Source organism: Ruditapes philippinarum, unplaced genomic scaffold, assembly GCF_026571515.1.
Source record: "Ruditapes philippinarum isolate M1 unplaced genomic scaffold, ASM2657151v2 ctg5123_1_1_1_1, whole genome shotgun sequence".
Taxonomy (NCBI): Eukaryota; Metazoa; Mollusca; class Bivalvia; order Venerida; family Veneridae; genus Ruditapes; species Ruditapes philippinarum.
The window spans coordinates 1-14,621 of record NW_026863355.1 but is presented as its reverse complement, the minus strand read 5'-3'; the positions used below and the strand labels follow the sequence as shown (position 1 = coordinate 14,621).

The window sequence follows — 14,621 nt, the reverse complement described above, 5'->3', positions numbered from 1 at the left end:
ATCAACAGCATTTTATTTTTTATGTCAACAATTCATTTTTAATAAAACTTACGCTATGCTATTTTCTTCATTGTCAAGTTTGATTAAAATATGTCTATATATTTCAAATGATTGGCTGCTATAAAAGCTATTGACCAACAGTTGATATAGAAAAATATTTACTAAAAAGGATGAAGTATAAAAAGACTGCTCCACTCTTTTTACTAGTACAAATGTTGCTGCAATGCAGCAATTGAGAAACTCCGCGCAAAAATGCGCTCATTACAGATACCTTACCAAATTATTCCTACGCACAGGTCATGTTATATTCAGATTAAGTACTATTGTAGATTTTTTCCGAATTTTTTACTTCCTGGTAAGGAAAGTAATTCCATTGAATACAAACAAGACTTACAAGTCTTGTAAATGTTATGTGACATGACTGTACTGTGTTCTGTTTGTGTCACTACTGTAGTCAGAAACATAAGATGATAAAAATATCAAAGTCTGTATTTTTATTATTATAATTGTAACAAATATACAAATAGTAACAAAAGGGACTATATTATATTACGGCAATATTACATGCATTTTTCATGTCAAATTTAAAAAGAATGGTTTCTTTCAACACTGAAAGAAGACTGTTACCTGAATTTAAGGCAGGTATGAGGAAATTCACTATGCGAGTCAAAGATATAAAAAGCTACTTGAAATTGGTGATATATAAAAAGCTATTGTTAATTGATTTATTGGGAGATCAATACACTTTTTTGCTGAATTGCTTTAAAACCATTCATAAAAAAACAACAAAACACCTCATGTTCAAACTGCAGATTAAAGTTTCTGTTGTTACCAATGATGCGATCTATCTATCTATAGTCTGTGCTTAATAAGGGTCCATCCGCCCGTACGGGCACATGTCACCAGTCATGCCCTTAAAGGGTTATTTTTGAAGCACAAAGTGTTGATAATTTACCTTCATGCATTACCAATAATACAAATGAAATGTTACCTTATATACTAAAGTTATAATTATTTCAAAACAGCCAATATATCAACATGTTATTATTAAACATTTAGTTTTATAAATATAAATTAAGAATAATTATCAAAAGCAAAATTATCAAAGTTTAATACCTAAACTATTCTTTATATTGACAAATTCAATCACTAACAGTATACTTGATATGCTGTGTGTAAATGTAATTCAAAATTCACACAAATAATAATTTCATGTACTACTAAGAAAGGGAAATAACAAATTTATAACCTAAGTGTCAAAAATTTTAAACATTTATAGCTATTTATAGCTTTCGAATTCATGTGCAGCAGAACTGCTTTCCGGTTCTCATTCATTAATATGACATGCTGCCAAACACCCAAGGGGAAACCAATATGATAATCGGAAGGAGTTATTGAATCCGAATTTTTTTTAGGTGTAAATCGAAGGGATTAATTTATAAAATCCGGGCCCATGGACAAAAAAATTATACACACAAATAGCTATAAATTGAACGGTACAGGTAAATACCGATGGATATTTTCTGAAATTTGCGTCGGCCATGTGCGTTGTTAATATTATCGTTTATGCAGAGACAATTATAAAAGTGAAAGGAAATATGGCAAAATGTAAACGTTTTAAGACTTTCTTACTGTTCACTCACGAAATTCCCCATAATGAACATAATGTCACTTTAATTTTTGTACAAATACGAGTTAGTAAACAAATTTTTTGCGGCGACAAAACTTTTTTCTATACTTACATTACATCTCTTTTCATCAATGCTGAAACCTCTCCACTTACGTTAGCTCTGTAAGATGAATTCAAAAGATTCAGTACGTCAGTCGTTACCTGCAATTGTCGGTTGTTGTTTATCATATTAACTATTAAGAAAAATAAAAAATAAAGAATGGTTATACAATGTAACTTTATTTATAAATGGACTAAATTACTAGTAAACAAGACATGTAAGCGGACAGCGCACTCAACTTTTATCAGTGCTCGATAGTTAAATAAAAGCAAAAAAGACAAAAAGGGGAATAAATTTGCAAAACAATGGTAATTTCACAATAAAAAGTATTATATTGCTTAGATAGGACCACAATCTCTCACAATACATCTAGAACCACAATCTTTAAATATGTATATAAAATACCACAATCTCTCACAATGCATATGTAGTACAACATTACAGTACAACATTCTTTCACAATGCATATATAAGACCGAAATCTCTCACAATGCACATGTAGGACAACTTTTCTCAGAATGCATATTTGAAACCACAATCACTCACAATGCATATATAATGTTCTTATAAGAACACAATCTGTCACAATAAATATATGTCCACATTTCATATAAGACGAGAAATAAATGTTCACCTGTAACATGTTAGCTGCATCAACGTATAAAACAGTATCATCAAGGACATGTGTAGGTACAACGCCATCTCTAAGCAGAAACATTTCTACTTGAAGTCTAAGGTCGGATGTACACGTGCTGATATCACATTTCTTGTCAAATTTAGTCTTTAAAAATACCATAAGATAAAATTAATTGTAAATGAAATAAGGATTTGTACATATATGGGTACAAAGCGGGTCTACTTTAAAGACATTTAACAGCGTTTATATCAATTAGAGCCATTTGTACCGCAAAGAATTGGGGTCATTATACTTGAATTAACCAAGGAAATGATTTTGAAAGAACTTTAAAATAATGAACCTTTCTTTGCCATTTCAGTAACTTGATATTCATACCCACAGGAAATGTGAATTCACAAATTGATCCGAATATACCTTAAAATATCCATCATCTTTACTTTCGGTATACATGTTTTGTTTTTTTAGTAAATGTTCTTGGGCATCCGAGGCAAAGTGGATAAGGTCGTTATATTGAAATCATTGCCACCGCTGTGTGTTTGAATCGCGCTAGGAACTTTTGATTTGTTCATGTGATGAAACTATATAGCTAGCTTACGGAACGTCGGTGGTTCTAATCAGGTACCCGTTCGTGTCTGAAAAAAAAATGCACGGATTCTCACATGAGGTATTCCGCCATCGGTAAAGCTGCAAAATTGCAATATGATCTTTACAATGTAGACCTCTAGTAAGACGAAACAAAAAATAAAATAGAAAACGTCATTTTTTTGCAATGACGCTGGTACCAAGAAAGAAATATGCATTTTAAAAAGATACATAATGTAAAATAAATGAAAGCTATTTAAACCACCTCTCTATCAAATATCGTTTCTTTGTGTTTGGTTGGTTTTAAGTAAGTCTTAACGATTAAGGAACATGAATGATTTAGTAACAACGTTAACGTTTACATCTTCAATGATCAGCGTATTAACGTCTTTCGAAAGGATCGGATCAAGGTCATCAAAAGTGTCTTCCCTAGAAGGTATTAGCTCAAAACGTCCTTCCATGCGAACATTTGTCCAGGGATCTTTCGGTTCCGGTTTTCCTCTATGCCTCTGAATGTAAATGTAATTATTGATTTTCTTTCCAAAAATACATCTCATTTGATAAATTACACTCTCCATTTATATTTTTTATTTCATGAAGAAATTTTGTTTTACAATTACACAATGCACCATTGGGGTATTATACACTGGTAAATCTCGATGCCAGCTGGCTATCGGAATACGGTGAACAAATTACATTTAAATGATCGGTATAATAAAAAATGAAACATTTTTAACTTTAGATACATTTAATGATATTATTAGTGTACCATTGTGTATAAGGATAAAAATATCAAGAAAAAAGAAGTTCTCTTAAGGGAAAAGAAAAAAAAAGTTGAAAAGATTAAAAGTGCATTCTTCTCGATTTGATTGAACATGGCGTTTAACATAATTCAAAATGTCACATATTTCAAGCCCACTAGCATCGACTTTAAAAGGAGAAAAGAAGCTTTGTTTTCAACTACACTTTCTGCAATGATTGTTACTACACTTTCTGCAACGATTGTACATGAAGGACTAGAAAAATATATAACTCAATTGTTAGTACCAAATTAGTCTTTACAGCTGCTAAACTGCACTAAATAACACGGGCCCTGTAAATGATTTTATATAAAAACAGTCATGACAGAGATCGAAGTAAGGTTGAGACAAATTTTTCAGTGTTCGTATTTCTAACAGTAAGCTTTAAAACTAACATATTCTCAAAAATGGCCTTAACACTTACATACGAGTATAAGGCTGATACAGCAAAATATATAGTAATCAATGTTAAAAAGCGATTATACAGCAATCGCATATAGGAAACGGAGATATTTAAGATTTTGATTTGAATAAATACATTACCTTCACGTTCATTATATACGTTTTATTGTATACCCTGGGTCCGGAGAGTGTAATGTTCTCAGTAATAATGTCCTGTTTATCAAAAGATGTAAATGAAACCCTACTCCATCCTTCTTTGCTCTTATGTAAAGTGTCAGAATCGAATGTCCAATTCAGGTCTGCCAAAAATTAAATAATATGTTAAAATACAAAGCTTGCTAATTCGGTTTTCAAACCTCTTTTTTCCTTTTGCCAATGAAGTAAAAAGATCAAAATTTTTCAATGGCATATTCTTATAAAATATTGTTTGAAAGAAAAATGTTCTAAGAGATTAAGTATGAACAAATTTATGATGTATAAACATATTTTGCTCTGTATTATTTGCTATAAAGATATATGTAAATTCAGAACATGTATCATCACCATACATGTATATTATTTCGTAGTATGTTGTTTTGTGTGATACTTAATACTATTAACTTAATTATTTGTTGAATTACATACCTTCCATTATAGACCAATTCGTCTTAATATAAAACTGATATGTTTCATGAACTTACAGACATTGTCCACTTTTCCTTTCCTACTCCCGGCATAGTCAAAACGGAACTTGACTTTAACAGTGAAGCAGAGAGATTCATTATCGGTGGAACATGTTAAAAGGGAACCAGTTAAAGGTATTGGATTTGGAGTCATTTCAATTTCAACGACAACATTGACTATTGGCCTCGCTCTAAACATCAACACAGTGTCTGATTCATACGCTCCAACAGCGAAATCTGTTGACAAGAAAAAATACCGTTATAAATGTAACCTTCAATTAACAGTTTCGTTTTATATCTTTGCATACTATTCATATCTCAAATAACAAAGGAAGAAAAATAGAAAAAAATATGTGATGTAGCTTTATAAAGGCCATGCAGGCTGCGGTATACACTAATTCCAAGAAAGTGAGAGAAGAAGAAAAATTGTTTTACTGCAATATCTCATTATTCCCTGAACTAAATATATGTCAAAAACTCATCTTTCACAATCTGGAGCAAAGAAAGAAAATGCCCTAACCACACCTATAGTTAAAAGTCGTTGCACATAAGTCTAGACCAAGCAACACCACTGAAATGTACCATGCTCCTGTTTTAAAAATAAACTATGCTAATCTCTAAGTAAAATATTTTTATTGCAGAAATTTATTGAAATCTACAAAATTCTTACTGAAGACGTCTTATTTAATAAAACAACGTACACACTATGTATGGGAACCTGTGTTCCTTAATTACAAGTCAGGTAAAGCTGGTATTTTCGTAAAAAATGTTATTTTTTAATAAAATGACACTTAACATTGTCCACGTACAATTTTTAGGGTTTAAATCATAAATATCTACTTTGTGTGAAGTAAAACATGTTTGTTTGTTTTTTATTTACAAATGGACTGTGTAGCAATTATCAATATTTTCAAATATCAAATTTGAGCATAGTATATCTTAAATAACAGATCGAATATATGCTATTGGCTATATGTACACAAATGACATTAATTATGTATATAAAAGAACTACAAAAGGCAGTTTGTTATAAGTTTTTAAAGATAATTTATCTATAGTCTCGCACGAAGAACCATGACAAGGTGCATCTAAATCACAAGGTGTATTGGAATGTGTTTAAATAAAAACAAAATCCCTTCTAAGGTGGCACGTCGCAGAGAGGTCAATCGGCAGGTCAAGGTCAAGTTATCTCAATTACCAGCGGCAAGTTTAACTAAAAGCACAAACATCAACACAGAAACAACAAAAATTACGAATTTTGTGGTATCAAAACAATACAAAATACAATTCCTAGACAGTGTAATATTATATAATATTAAAAGATACCTGGGTAAGAATTGTCATCAATATCTTCATCACCGTACATGCTCCAGCCAAACGATCGTAAACCAATGTCAAGATCACGACCTGTTAATCCAAATTACAGTGCATCATACATAATACATTCATGAGGTATGTAATCAGCAATTATTTTTAAAACAACAGAACATAGCCAAACATAAAAGATAATCAATATTATATAAATAACACATGGGTTTGTTGGTAACAATAAAATTATCATCCCTAGGAAAATACTGTTACCCGAGGCGTAGCCTAACTGTAACACAAATAAATCAAGAGTAGCAATATCTAAACTGTCCTTACCTTTTAAGTTTTAAGTGTAATGTAGGCCTACTTGAGAAGCTGATTTGCTTTTATTCTTTTAGCAAGTGATGATATCTACCAGTCATAAACATACAATAAGCTGTGTTTTATTCAGAAAACAAAACACTTACCCATTTATAAGGTTATGATCTGTGAAATCTGGTCCTTCTGTATCCGGTTTTTCTTCGCATGGTTTTTGACAAAGTGCATTTACGAATAACGGTGATATCGAACAGATGTCTGTCAACCAGCTCTATCTGTAACGTTTCACTGGTTAAAATTGTTAAATAATCCTTTGTCGCTAGCTTTAATCGTCTGCATGTTCCAGTTTGACCCAAAATTATTCACATTACAATTACTTCCGTTGAAAACGGATGTTTACTTTTTGACTATTGAACAAAAAGATATTTTATACGCGAAAAGAACTCTAGGGTGCAAAGAACTAAATTTTATGTGAGTCATAGTTACATTGGTGATGCTCTATTGTCGAAAATAAGAATGAATCGAGAGAAAAAAGGCGGCCATTTTATTTCATTTTATTTAGAAAAAAGACCACGTGACCAGATTTTATACTGTTAAAAAATACTGATACCTATATAACAGTACAAACTTCTTAGTCACGTGGTACACTTGCATTATCCAGAGATATCTCTGCATTAACTCCCAGAGGCCTCTGAGAAATTAACATTACGAAAAATGTGAGGGGTAATAAACATAAATAATATGGCTAAAACTTTTCTGAAATGTAGCATTTTAATTAACGTAATTATTGACCTCGTGTTACCAATAGTCTGAAATTAACATTAAATGGTGTCTATTTCATATACCAAGGTAATGACACTACTCTTGTTCTATTATCAGACTAACGATTATGTTTGGGTTTTTTTTTTTTTTTTTTTTTTTTGGGGGGGGGGAGGGTGGGGGGAATTAGGTTATGGAGTTGCGTGTCAAACCAATGTGGTATATTTCAGTTAGCTATAGAAAGTGCTTAAAAGATTTATTTCATTTTCAACTAAGCAGTGCTTTGTTGACGATTTTAACTTTCAAAAAGTAATTTAAGTGAATGGATAAGGATTCAGTAATTTCAAAGCTGATGTTGTAATTCTGACGTTGTAGGAGACATGTAAGTAGGGATTCGTTGTGTTTAAATGATGTTATAAATATAGAATAGTTTAATCAACAGGTTATCGGCGTGGGACCAAGCTCTTCCACCAGGGTACGCACCCTATGGCCCGTTCAACTAGTCAATTATTCTTCAGCCCATTTAATATTATGTCAATTCAAAATCAAACAATTCTTATGTTTTATTGTTTTGCGGCTTACAAATACTAGTTCTAGCCTATTTAAACTCAGTGTTTTGTTGTTTATTCATTTCAAAGGTATTTTATTAAAGAATGTAAATGATTAATGCTTGTTTGAGAATAACGAAAAAGAGCATAATTAGCAATGCTGATACTTAGCCTGGGTTATATTTATTGATATTTATAAATTATTAAAAAAGCTTTGGTAATAGTTACCGATACTAATACAAAAACAGGGTTATGATTACCGATACTGATAAAAAGCATGGTTTATAGTTACCGATACTGGTACATAACCAGTGTTATTAATATATTGCTACTGATGATAATAAAAAGCCCGAATCAGAGTTACTGATACTGATGAAATGTATGGGTTACAGTTACCGATGCAGATCAATAGCCTGGGTTATAAATACTGATACTGTTAAAAAGTCCAGGTTATAGTTACCGATACTGATAAAAATCAGGGTAAAATTTACTGATACTGATAATGAGCCTTGGATATAGTTGCCAATATTGATAAAAAGCCCGGGTTATAGATACCGATAATGATATTTAGCCTGAGTTTTAGCTACTGATACTGTTAAATAGCATGGCTGTATATACTGATACTGATAAATATCCTGGTTTATAGTTACCGGTACTGATAAATGTTCTTAGATATTGTTACCAATGCTGATAAATAGTCTTGGTCAGAGTTACCTATACTGGCACATAGCATAGGTTATAATTACCGATACAGATAAAAAGCCTGTGTTATAGTAACCGATAAATATCTTTGGTTACTATTACAGATACTAATAAACAGCCTAAGGTAGATAAGATTTAGTTACCAATGCTGATAAATAGCTTTGGTTATGATTACAGTTACTGTTGCAGATAAATAGCCTGAGTTACCAGGGTAGTTGAATACTTCGCTATCTCACTACGTTTTCCAAGAGGAGGCGTTTAAATTTTGTAATGCCCCCCCCCCCTTCGCGAAAAAAAAAAATAAATAGAAAAATAAACTAGAATGTGTCCATAGGACACGGGTGCCCCCTAAACTCCACTGTTTTGTCAATCTTATGACTCTAGGTGAATTATTTGTTGGGCTTCATGTGCCACAATTTTAAAACTAAAATTCTAACACTATCGGAAATTTTTTTTAGCGCGTACAAAACAATCAAATCAAGTACGCTATTTTAATGTGGCAAACGAGTTAAGTTTTACATTTATTTCACTTTTAATAATTTGCATTTCGCTTGAAAATTTATAGGGTGAAATAAAATAAACAAATAAAGTTTTATCAACGTTTTCAAAATTCGTTATTATCAAAATGTTTTTACATACGGTAGATTTAACGACAGTTTGTTTTCAACCCACTGAAACAGCCTTTAAAGAACGTTTCTATTGGAAAATCTGAGGCGAAAACAAATTTAACCATAAATATAAAGTCAAATTTTATAATAATAATTATATTTTTTTTTGCTTGACGTGTGAGAATGGAAATAGATATTAATTTAATTCTTCGTGCATTATTGTATAATAATGCACGTTTTTCGTTCAAATGCTATCGGCCTTCGTGATTATACTACTACGCATTTGAACTCAAACCGTGCATTATTCTACAACAATGCACTCAGAATAAATATCTATTTCCTAAATCTTTCACTAAGTTAAGGGCAAGAACTTAACAAATACTGAACATATCCACAAGCAAACCCCAATGTGCATAAGTACAAATGCTGACCAACATTCTGGTAAACTTTCAGGCCTACAGGTCACATACATTTTGAGCTAGGCATGAACAAGTTGAAAATTGCAAATTTATTCTACCGTAGGTCAAGACCAATAACGTAACAAAACTCAAAAAAACCACATGCAAAGTCCCACGTACATAGCTTCACAGTAATGTTGATCATTATTCCTGTAAGTTGGTTGATTCTAACTCAAGCACTCAAGGAACAAATAGCACATCATAGTGATACGGTTTTTTTAAGTCAAGGGCAATAACTCTACAAATACTAGAAAAATCCGCAAGCAAAACCCAAGGTGCACAACTACACATGAAGACCAACATTCCTGGAAAGTTGCATGACTCTAGGTTAAAAACGTTTTTGAGCTTCGTACGACACAAATTTCACTTAGTCAAGGGCAATTACTCTGACAAATTATAAAAGTTCACAAGTAAAACTTCAGATGCACAACTTCACATGTTGATCAACATTCCTGTAAAGTTTCATGACAATATGTCAAATTTTTTGAGGTACGTGTGACCCAAGTTCAAAATTTCAAATTTTTACTAAGTCAAGGACAATAACTCTGCAAATACTAAATTAATCCACACAAACCTACCCTGGTGCACTACTACAAATGCTGATCAACATTCCTGTAAACTTTCATGACCCAAGGTCAAATACTTTTTGAGCTACGTGTGACCCAATTTGAAAATTGCAAATTTGTACTTAATCAAGGGCAATAACTCTGACAAAACAAAATCAATCCACAACCGAAACCCCAGGTGCACAACTTAACACGCTGATCAACATTCCTGTAAAGTTTTATGACTCTAGGTCAAATACGTTTGGAGTTAGGTGCGACACAAATTGAAAATTGCAAGTTATTAATAAGTCAAGTGCAAAAACACTGCAAATAATTCTACACAAAAATAACCAAGTGCACATTTTCACATGCTGAGAAATATTCCTTTAGAGTTTCATGACTCTAGGTCAAATACCTTCTGAGTTACGTGCGACACAAGTTGAAAAATTTTTACTACGTCAAGGGCAATAACTTTAAAATTTCTAAATATAACCAATCAGAATAACCAGGTGCACAACTACACATGCTGATCAACATTCCTGTAAAGTTTCATGACTCTAGGTTAAATACTAGTACTGTATGAGCTACATGCGACACAAGTTACAAAATTGCAAATTTTTACTAAAATATGATAAACAGGATCAACAAGGAAAGGCGGCGTTCAAAGTCAAGGGCAATAACTCTTCAAATACTAAATAAATCTACACGAAAATACCTAGGGCCACAATTTTGCATGCCGAGCAACATTCCTGTAAGGTTTCATGTCTCTAGGTCAAATTCTTTTGGAATTACGTGCGACACAATTTGAAAATTGCCAATTTTTACTAAAATATGATAAACAGGATCAACAAGGAAAGGCGGCGTTCAAAGTCAAGGGCAAAAACTCTAAAAATTTTAATGAAATACACATGAAAATACTCAGGTGCACAACTACACATGCTGATCAACACTCCTGTAAAGTTTGAGTTAAGTGCGACACAAGTTGAAAATTGCAAAGTCTTACTAAGTTAAGGGAAATAACTCTAAAATACTAAATAAATCCATATGAAAATACCTAGGTGCACATTTACATATGCAGATCAACATTCCTGCTCTAGGTCAAATACATTTGAGCTACATGCGACACAAAAGAGAACGGACGGATGGATGGAAGGACGAACTGACGGACAACGGTAAATTTAAGAAAGCAAAATATTTTTTTAAAACTCAAGTCGGGCTTAAAATCGCACACATTATTTTAAGTCATAGAGAAAATTTCAATGAATAGATGTGTATATACATTGAGAAAAGCGAAGAATAAAGAGCGTTCATCTAGTCAATTTAATTACAAGACTACGTTGAAATTTTCAGCTATGTATTTTCGTTAAACTAAGTCTCTGCCTGAAATTTATTCTGAATTTATTATATCTTTTATTTAAAACTGTAGTTATAATAAGGGCAAACATTTATTTATTTACTTTGATAGTGCATTACCTATATATATTTATATATATCTATATATATATATCCCATAAAAAAGTCTGGAGACAACAAACAATTTACTGATTTTTGTGTAAACTTGGCGCAAATGCAGTTTTATTGTTTAAAATATAACATTACCTCTCTTTATTATCTTTTGGCATATAAAAATGTTAAGAAAGTCAAAAGATTTTCATATTTATATGACGAACTTACAGTTTTACATATTTTTAGGGAAAACTGATAATTAACTAGTAATTTCGATCACTTCAAAACATTTTGATTATCCATTAAAATTGTCTGCCCAAATATCAACAAAACATCCATATTCAGTCTAGTGAATATTCCACTACAAAACAATGGTTTCGTATGAAGGCAGAGTGCGCTGTGAAACCCAGAGGAGTCAAGGAGCTGCTGCTTCAGAAATTGCCAACATTCTTGGAATAGGAAGGTTAGTAACTTAAATTGATCTTTCTTTTTTCAATTTTTTTCACTTGCTGAATACATAAAAAAATTTGTAGCTTTGTATATCTTTCTTTGCTTAATTTCCTTTTTCTTCTTCCAGATCCACTGTTTACAAGATCCTTGAACGATTTGAGGTTACTGGAAGTCACCATGATCGACCTCGTTCAGGCCGTCCAAAGACCTCTACACTAAGAGATGATCGCTTGCTTATCAGGAAATCTTTACAAGATAGGAGACTCACTGTTCAATTGCTCAAGAGGTCATGGGAATTAGCAGGAGTAAATGCTTCACATTAACTTCTTCCAGATCCACTGTTTACAAGATCCTTGAACGATTTGAGGTTACTGAAAGTCACAATGATCGACCTCGTTCAGGCCGTCCAAAGACCTCTACACTAAGAGATGATCGCTTGCTTATCAGGCAATCTGAACAATATAGGACACTCACTGTTCCATTGCTCAAGAGGTCATGGGAATTGGCAGGAGTTAATGCTTCACATTCCACAGTTTGTCGTAGACTTCAGCTAGTTGGATTAGGGAGTCATCGAGCCATTAAGAAACCACTATTGACCAATGCTTATAGAGAGAAGCGTTTTTGCTAGAGCACATGCTGACTGGACATGGGTTGATTGGTCCTCTTTTTTGTCCACCGATGAGAACAATTTCAACATGTTTCAGACAGATGGACCAATTCTTGTCAGACGACGTCCATGTGAAGCTCTTTTGGACAATTGTGTTGTGTCAACAGTGAATTTTCAAGGTGGTAGAATCATGGTATGGGGTGCCATGAGCTACCGGGGAACTGGTCTTCTGAAGGTCGTGACTGGAAACTTGAATATCCAAGGTTATATTCACATTTTGAACAATTGTGCCATACCATCTGCTAGGGTATGGATATGAGTTCTGGTACCAAGATGATGGTGCCCCATGCCACTGGGCCAAGAAAGTGAAAGAATGGCAATCCCAGAACAGCATTAGGTGCTTGGAGAAACAAGCATGACATCAAACGAAGCTCAGGAACAAGCATCATGGTAATCTGAGAACTGTCCGTCATAGTTTGTGATTCCTGGAATGAGTTGATAGTTAACAGATGTACAACATTAGTTAAGAGTATGCTAAAAATAATTCAAGCTATTATGGCAGCTAGAGGTGGACACACTAAGTTCTAACTGTGTGACCTTTTCTGTAGTGTTTTTTGTTGGTTGTTGAGCTATAAGTGTAAATGAGACAATACTGTGCATTTGATAGTATTTAATCTAAGTTGTGTATTGTTTTTGTGGTGATATATGACATGAATGATTTGTTATGTATGTATTATGATACATTCAAATTGAATTAAATTGAGTATTTTGTCAAGAATACATGATAAAATTGACTTGTCTCCATACTTTTGATGGGCACTGTATATATATAACCCTAACCCTTTATTTAGTCTAAGAGGTTTATGCAAGATCTTTACATTTATATATAACGTTAATATTTTTCCATTTCCACATGGTTACTGACATATTTTTACTCGTTTAGCTCACTAATATTAAAATGTACTTATAAGTAATGCAAACGTTGTATCTACTTCTATAATTAGTCAATGTTTTGAATTTAAATACGTATTTATAACCTTCCATTATAGAATATTTACCCTATGTATTTTTGAAGAAATTCAATATTTCTAATATAGGAGTAAAAGAATATTTCATTTGCCGCGCAACGTCGTATTTTTAAGTTTCACGCACCTTTATAACGTTACGTCATTGTTATATTTGTTATGATTATATTATACTTTACTGTCTTAAGATATATAAAAACATTGAAAGCGCTAAAAGAAATAAATGTATACAAATTTAACGAACTTTGTACTCTGCATTTCCCAAAACATGTATATGAACAGAGAGAGGAGTATCTGGAAATTAATCTGGTTTCAGGTACCCTGCATTTATATTCAATTTATATTTCTACCAACCCGTCATTCATGCCATTCTTATCTTTATAAATCTTTACCATGTCCGTATTATCTGATATCAAAAACTATTTCAAAATGAAATTTCAGAAAAGAATTTGCTTTGAAATTACATTTCAGGAAAGAATTTGCTTTATATATATCAGACGATGCAAATCATTTGATTTCACTAAATAATTTATTTTTTATCAGGGATTAATGTACAAAGTCGTAAGTCGGTGTTATAAATGATGGCGTCTTATCAGGAAAATTTATATAAGAAAATGACTAAATTGCACCAGTATTTTTTTAAGAATGATATCAAGAGTGATTGTATAATGTACCAGCTATTCTTTGGGTGAACGGGTCCTTCATTTCGCATTTACATTTTCCAATTCCTGGATAGATATATATGGCACCTGTTCCATCATCTTCGTAGGGTGCTCCGATAGCTACATCTGTAAGTTGAATATGATAAACAAGATCAACAAGGAAAAGGAGTTCATTTCGTACATATGAACGTACTGAGTGTTTTCATTAATATTATTTGATTTTTTTCTCTCAAATGTTTTGAAATTGTGTGCCTTTTTACTTCATAATAGCATGTTTTACCTTAAATTCTAAAGATGATAAAAACAGTTTTTATAGTGATCATTTTAAGTGAAATTTTGTATGACTTCTGGCAGCAAACTCTTAAGTTTAAT

The 14,621-nt window shown here is 32.3% G+C and overlaps 1 protein-coding gene across 1 annotated transcript in view; it reads right to left on the bottom strand.

The window, feature by feature from the left end:
• The window catches only part of LOC132721905 (integrin alpha-9-like), a 34,081-nt gene extending 19,711 nt beyond the window's left edge, over positions 1-14,370 (bottom strand). The window contains exons 1-7 of the mRNA XM_060706281.1: positions 14,262-14,370; positions 6,140-6,220; positions 4,832-5,050; positions 4,293-4,450; positions 3,312-3,458; positions 2,365-2,511; positions 1,743-1,831 (exon numbers count right to left, since the gene is read on the bottom strand). Coding sequence (XP_060562264.1) covers positions 1,743-1,831; positions 2,365-2,511; positions 3,312-3,458; positions 4,293-4,450; positions 4,832-5,050; positions 6,140-6,220; positions 14,262-14,292 — 872 coding nt within the window. The 5' untranslated portion in view covers positions 14,293-14,370. The remainder of the gene's footprint in view (positions 1-1,742; positions 1,832-2,364; positions 2,512-3,311; positions 3,459-4,292; positions 4,451-4,831; positions 5,051-6,139; positions 6,221-14,261) is intronic.
• Between the last annotated feature and the right edge of the window lie 251 nt (positions 14,371-14,621).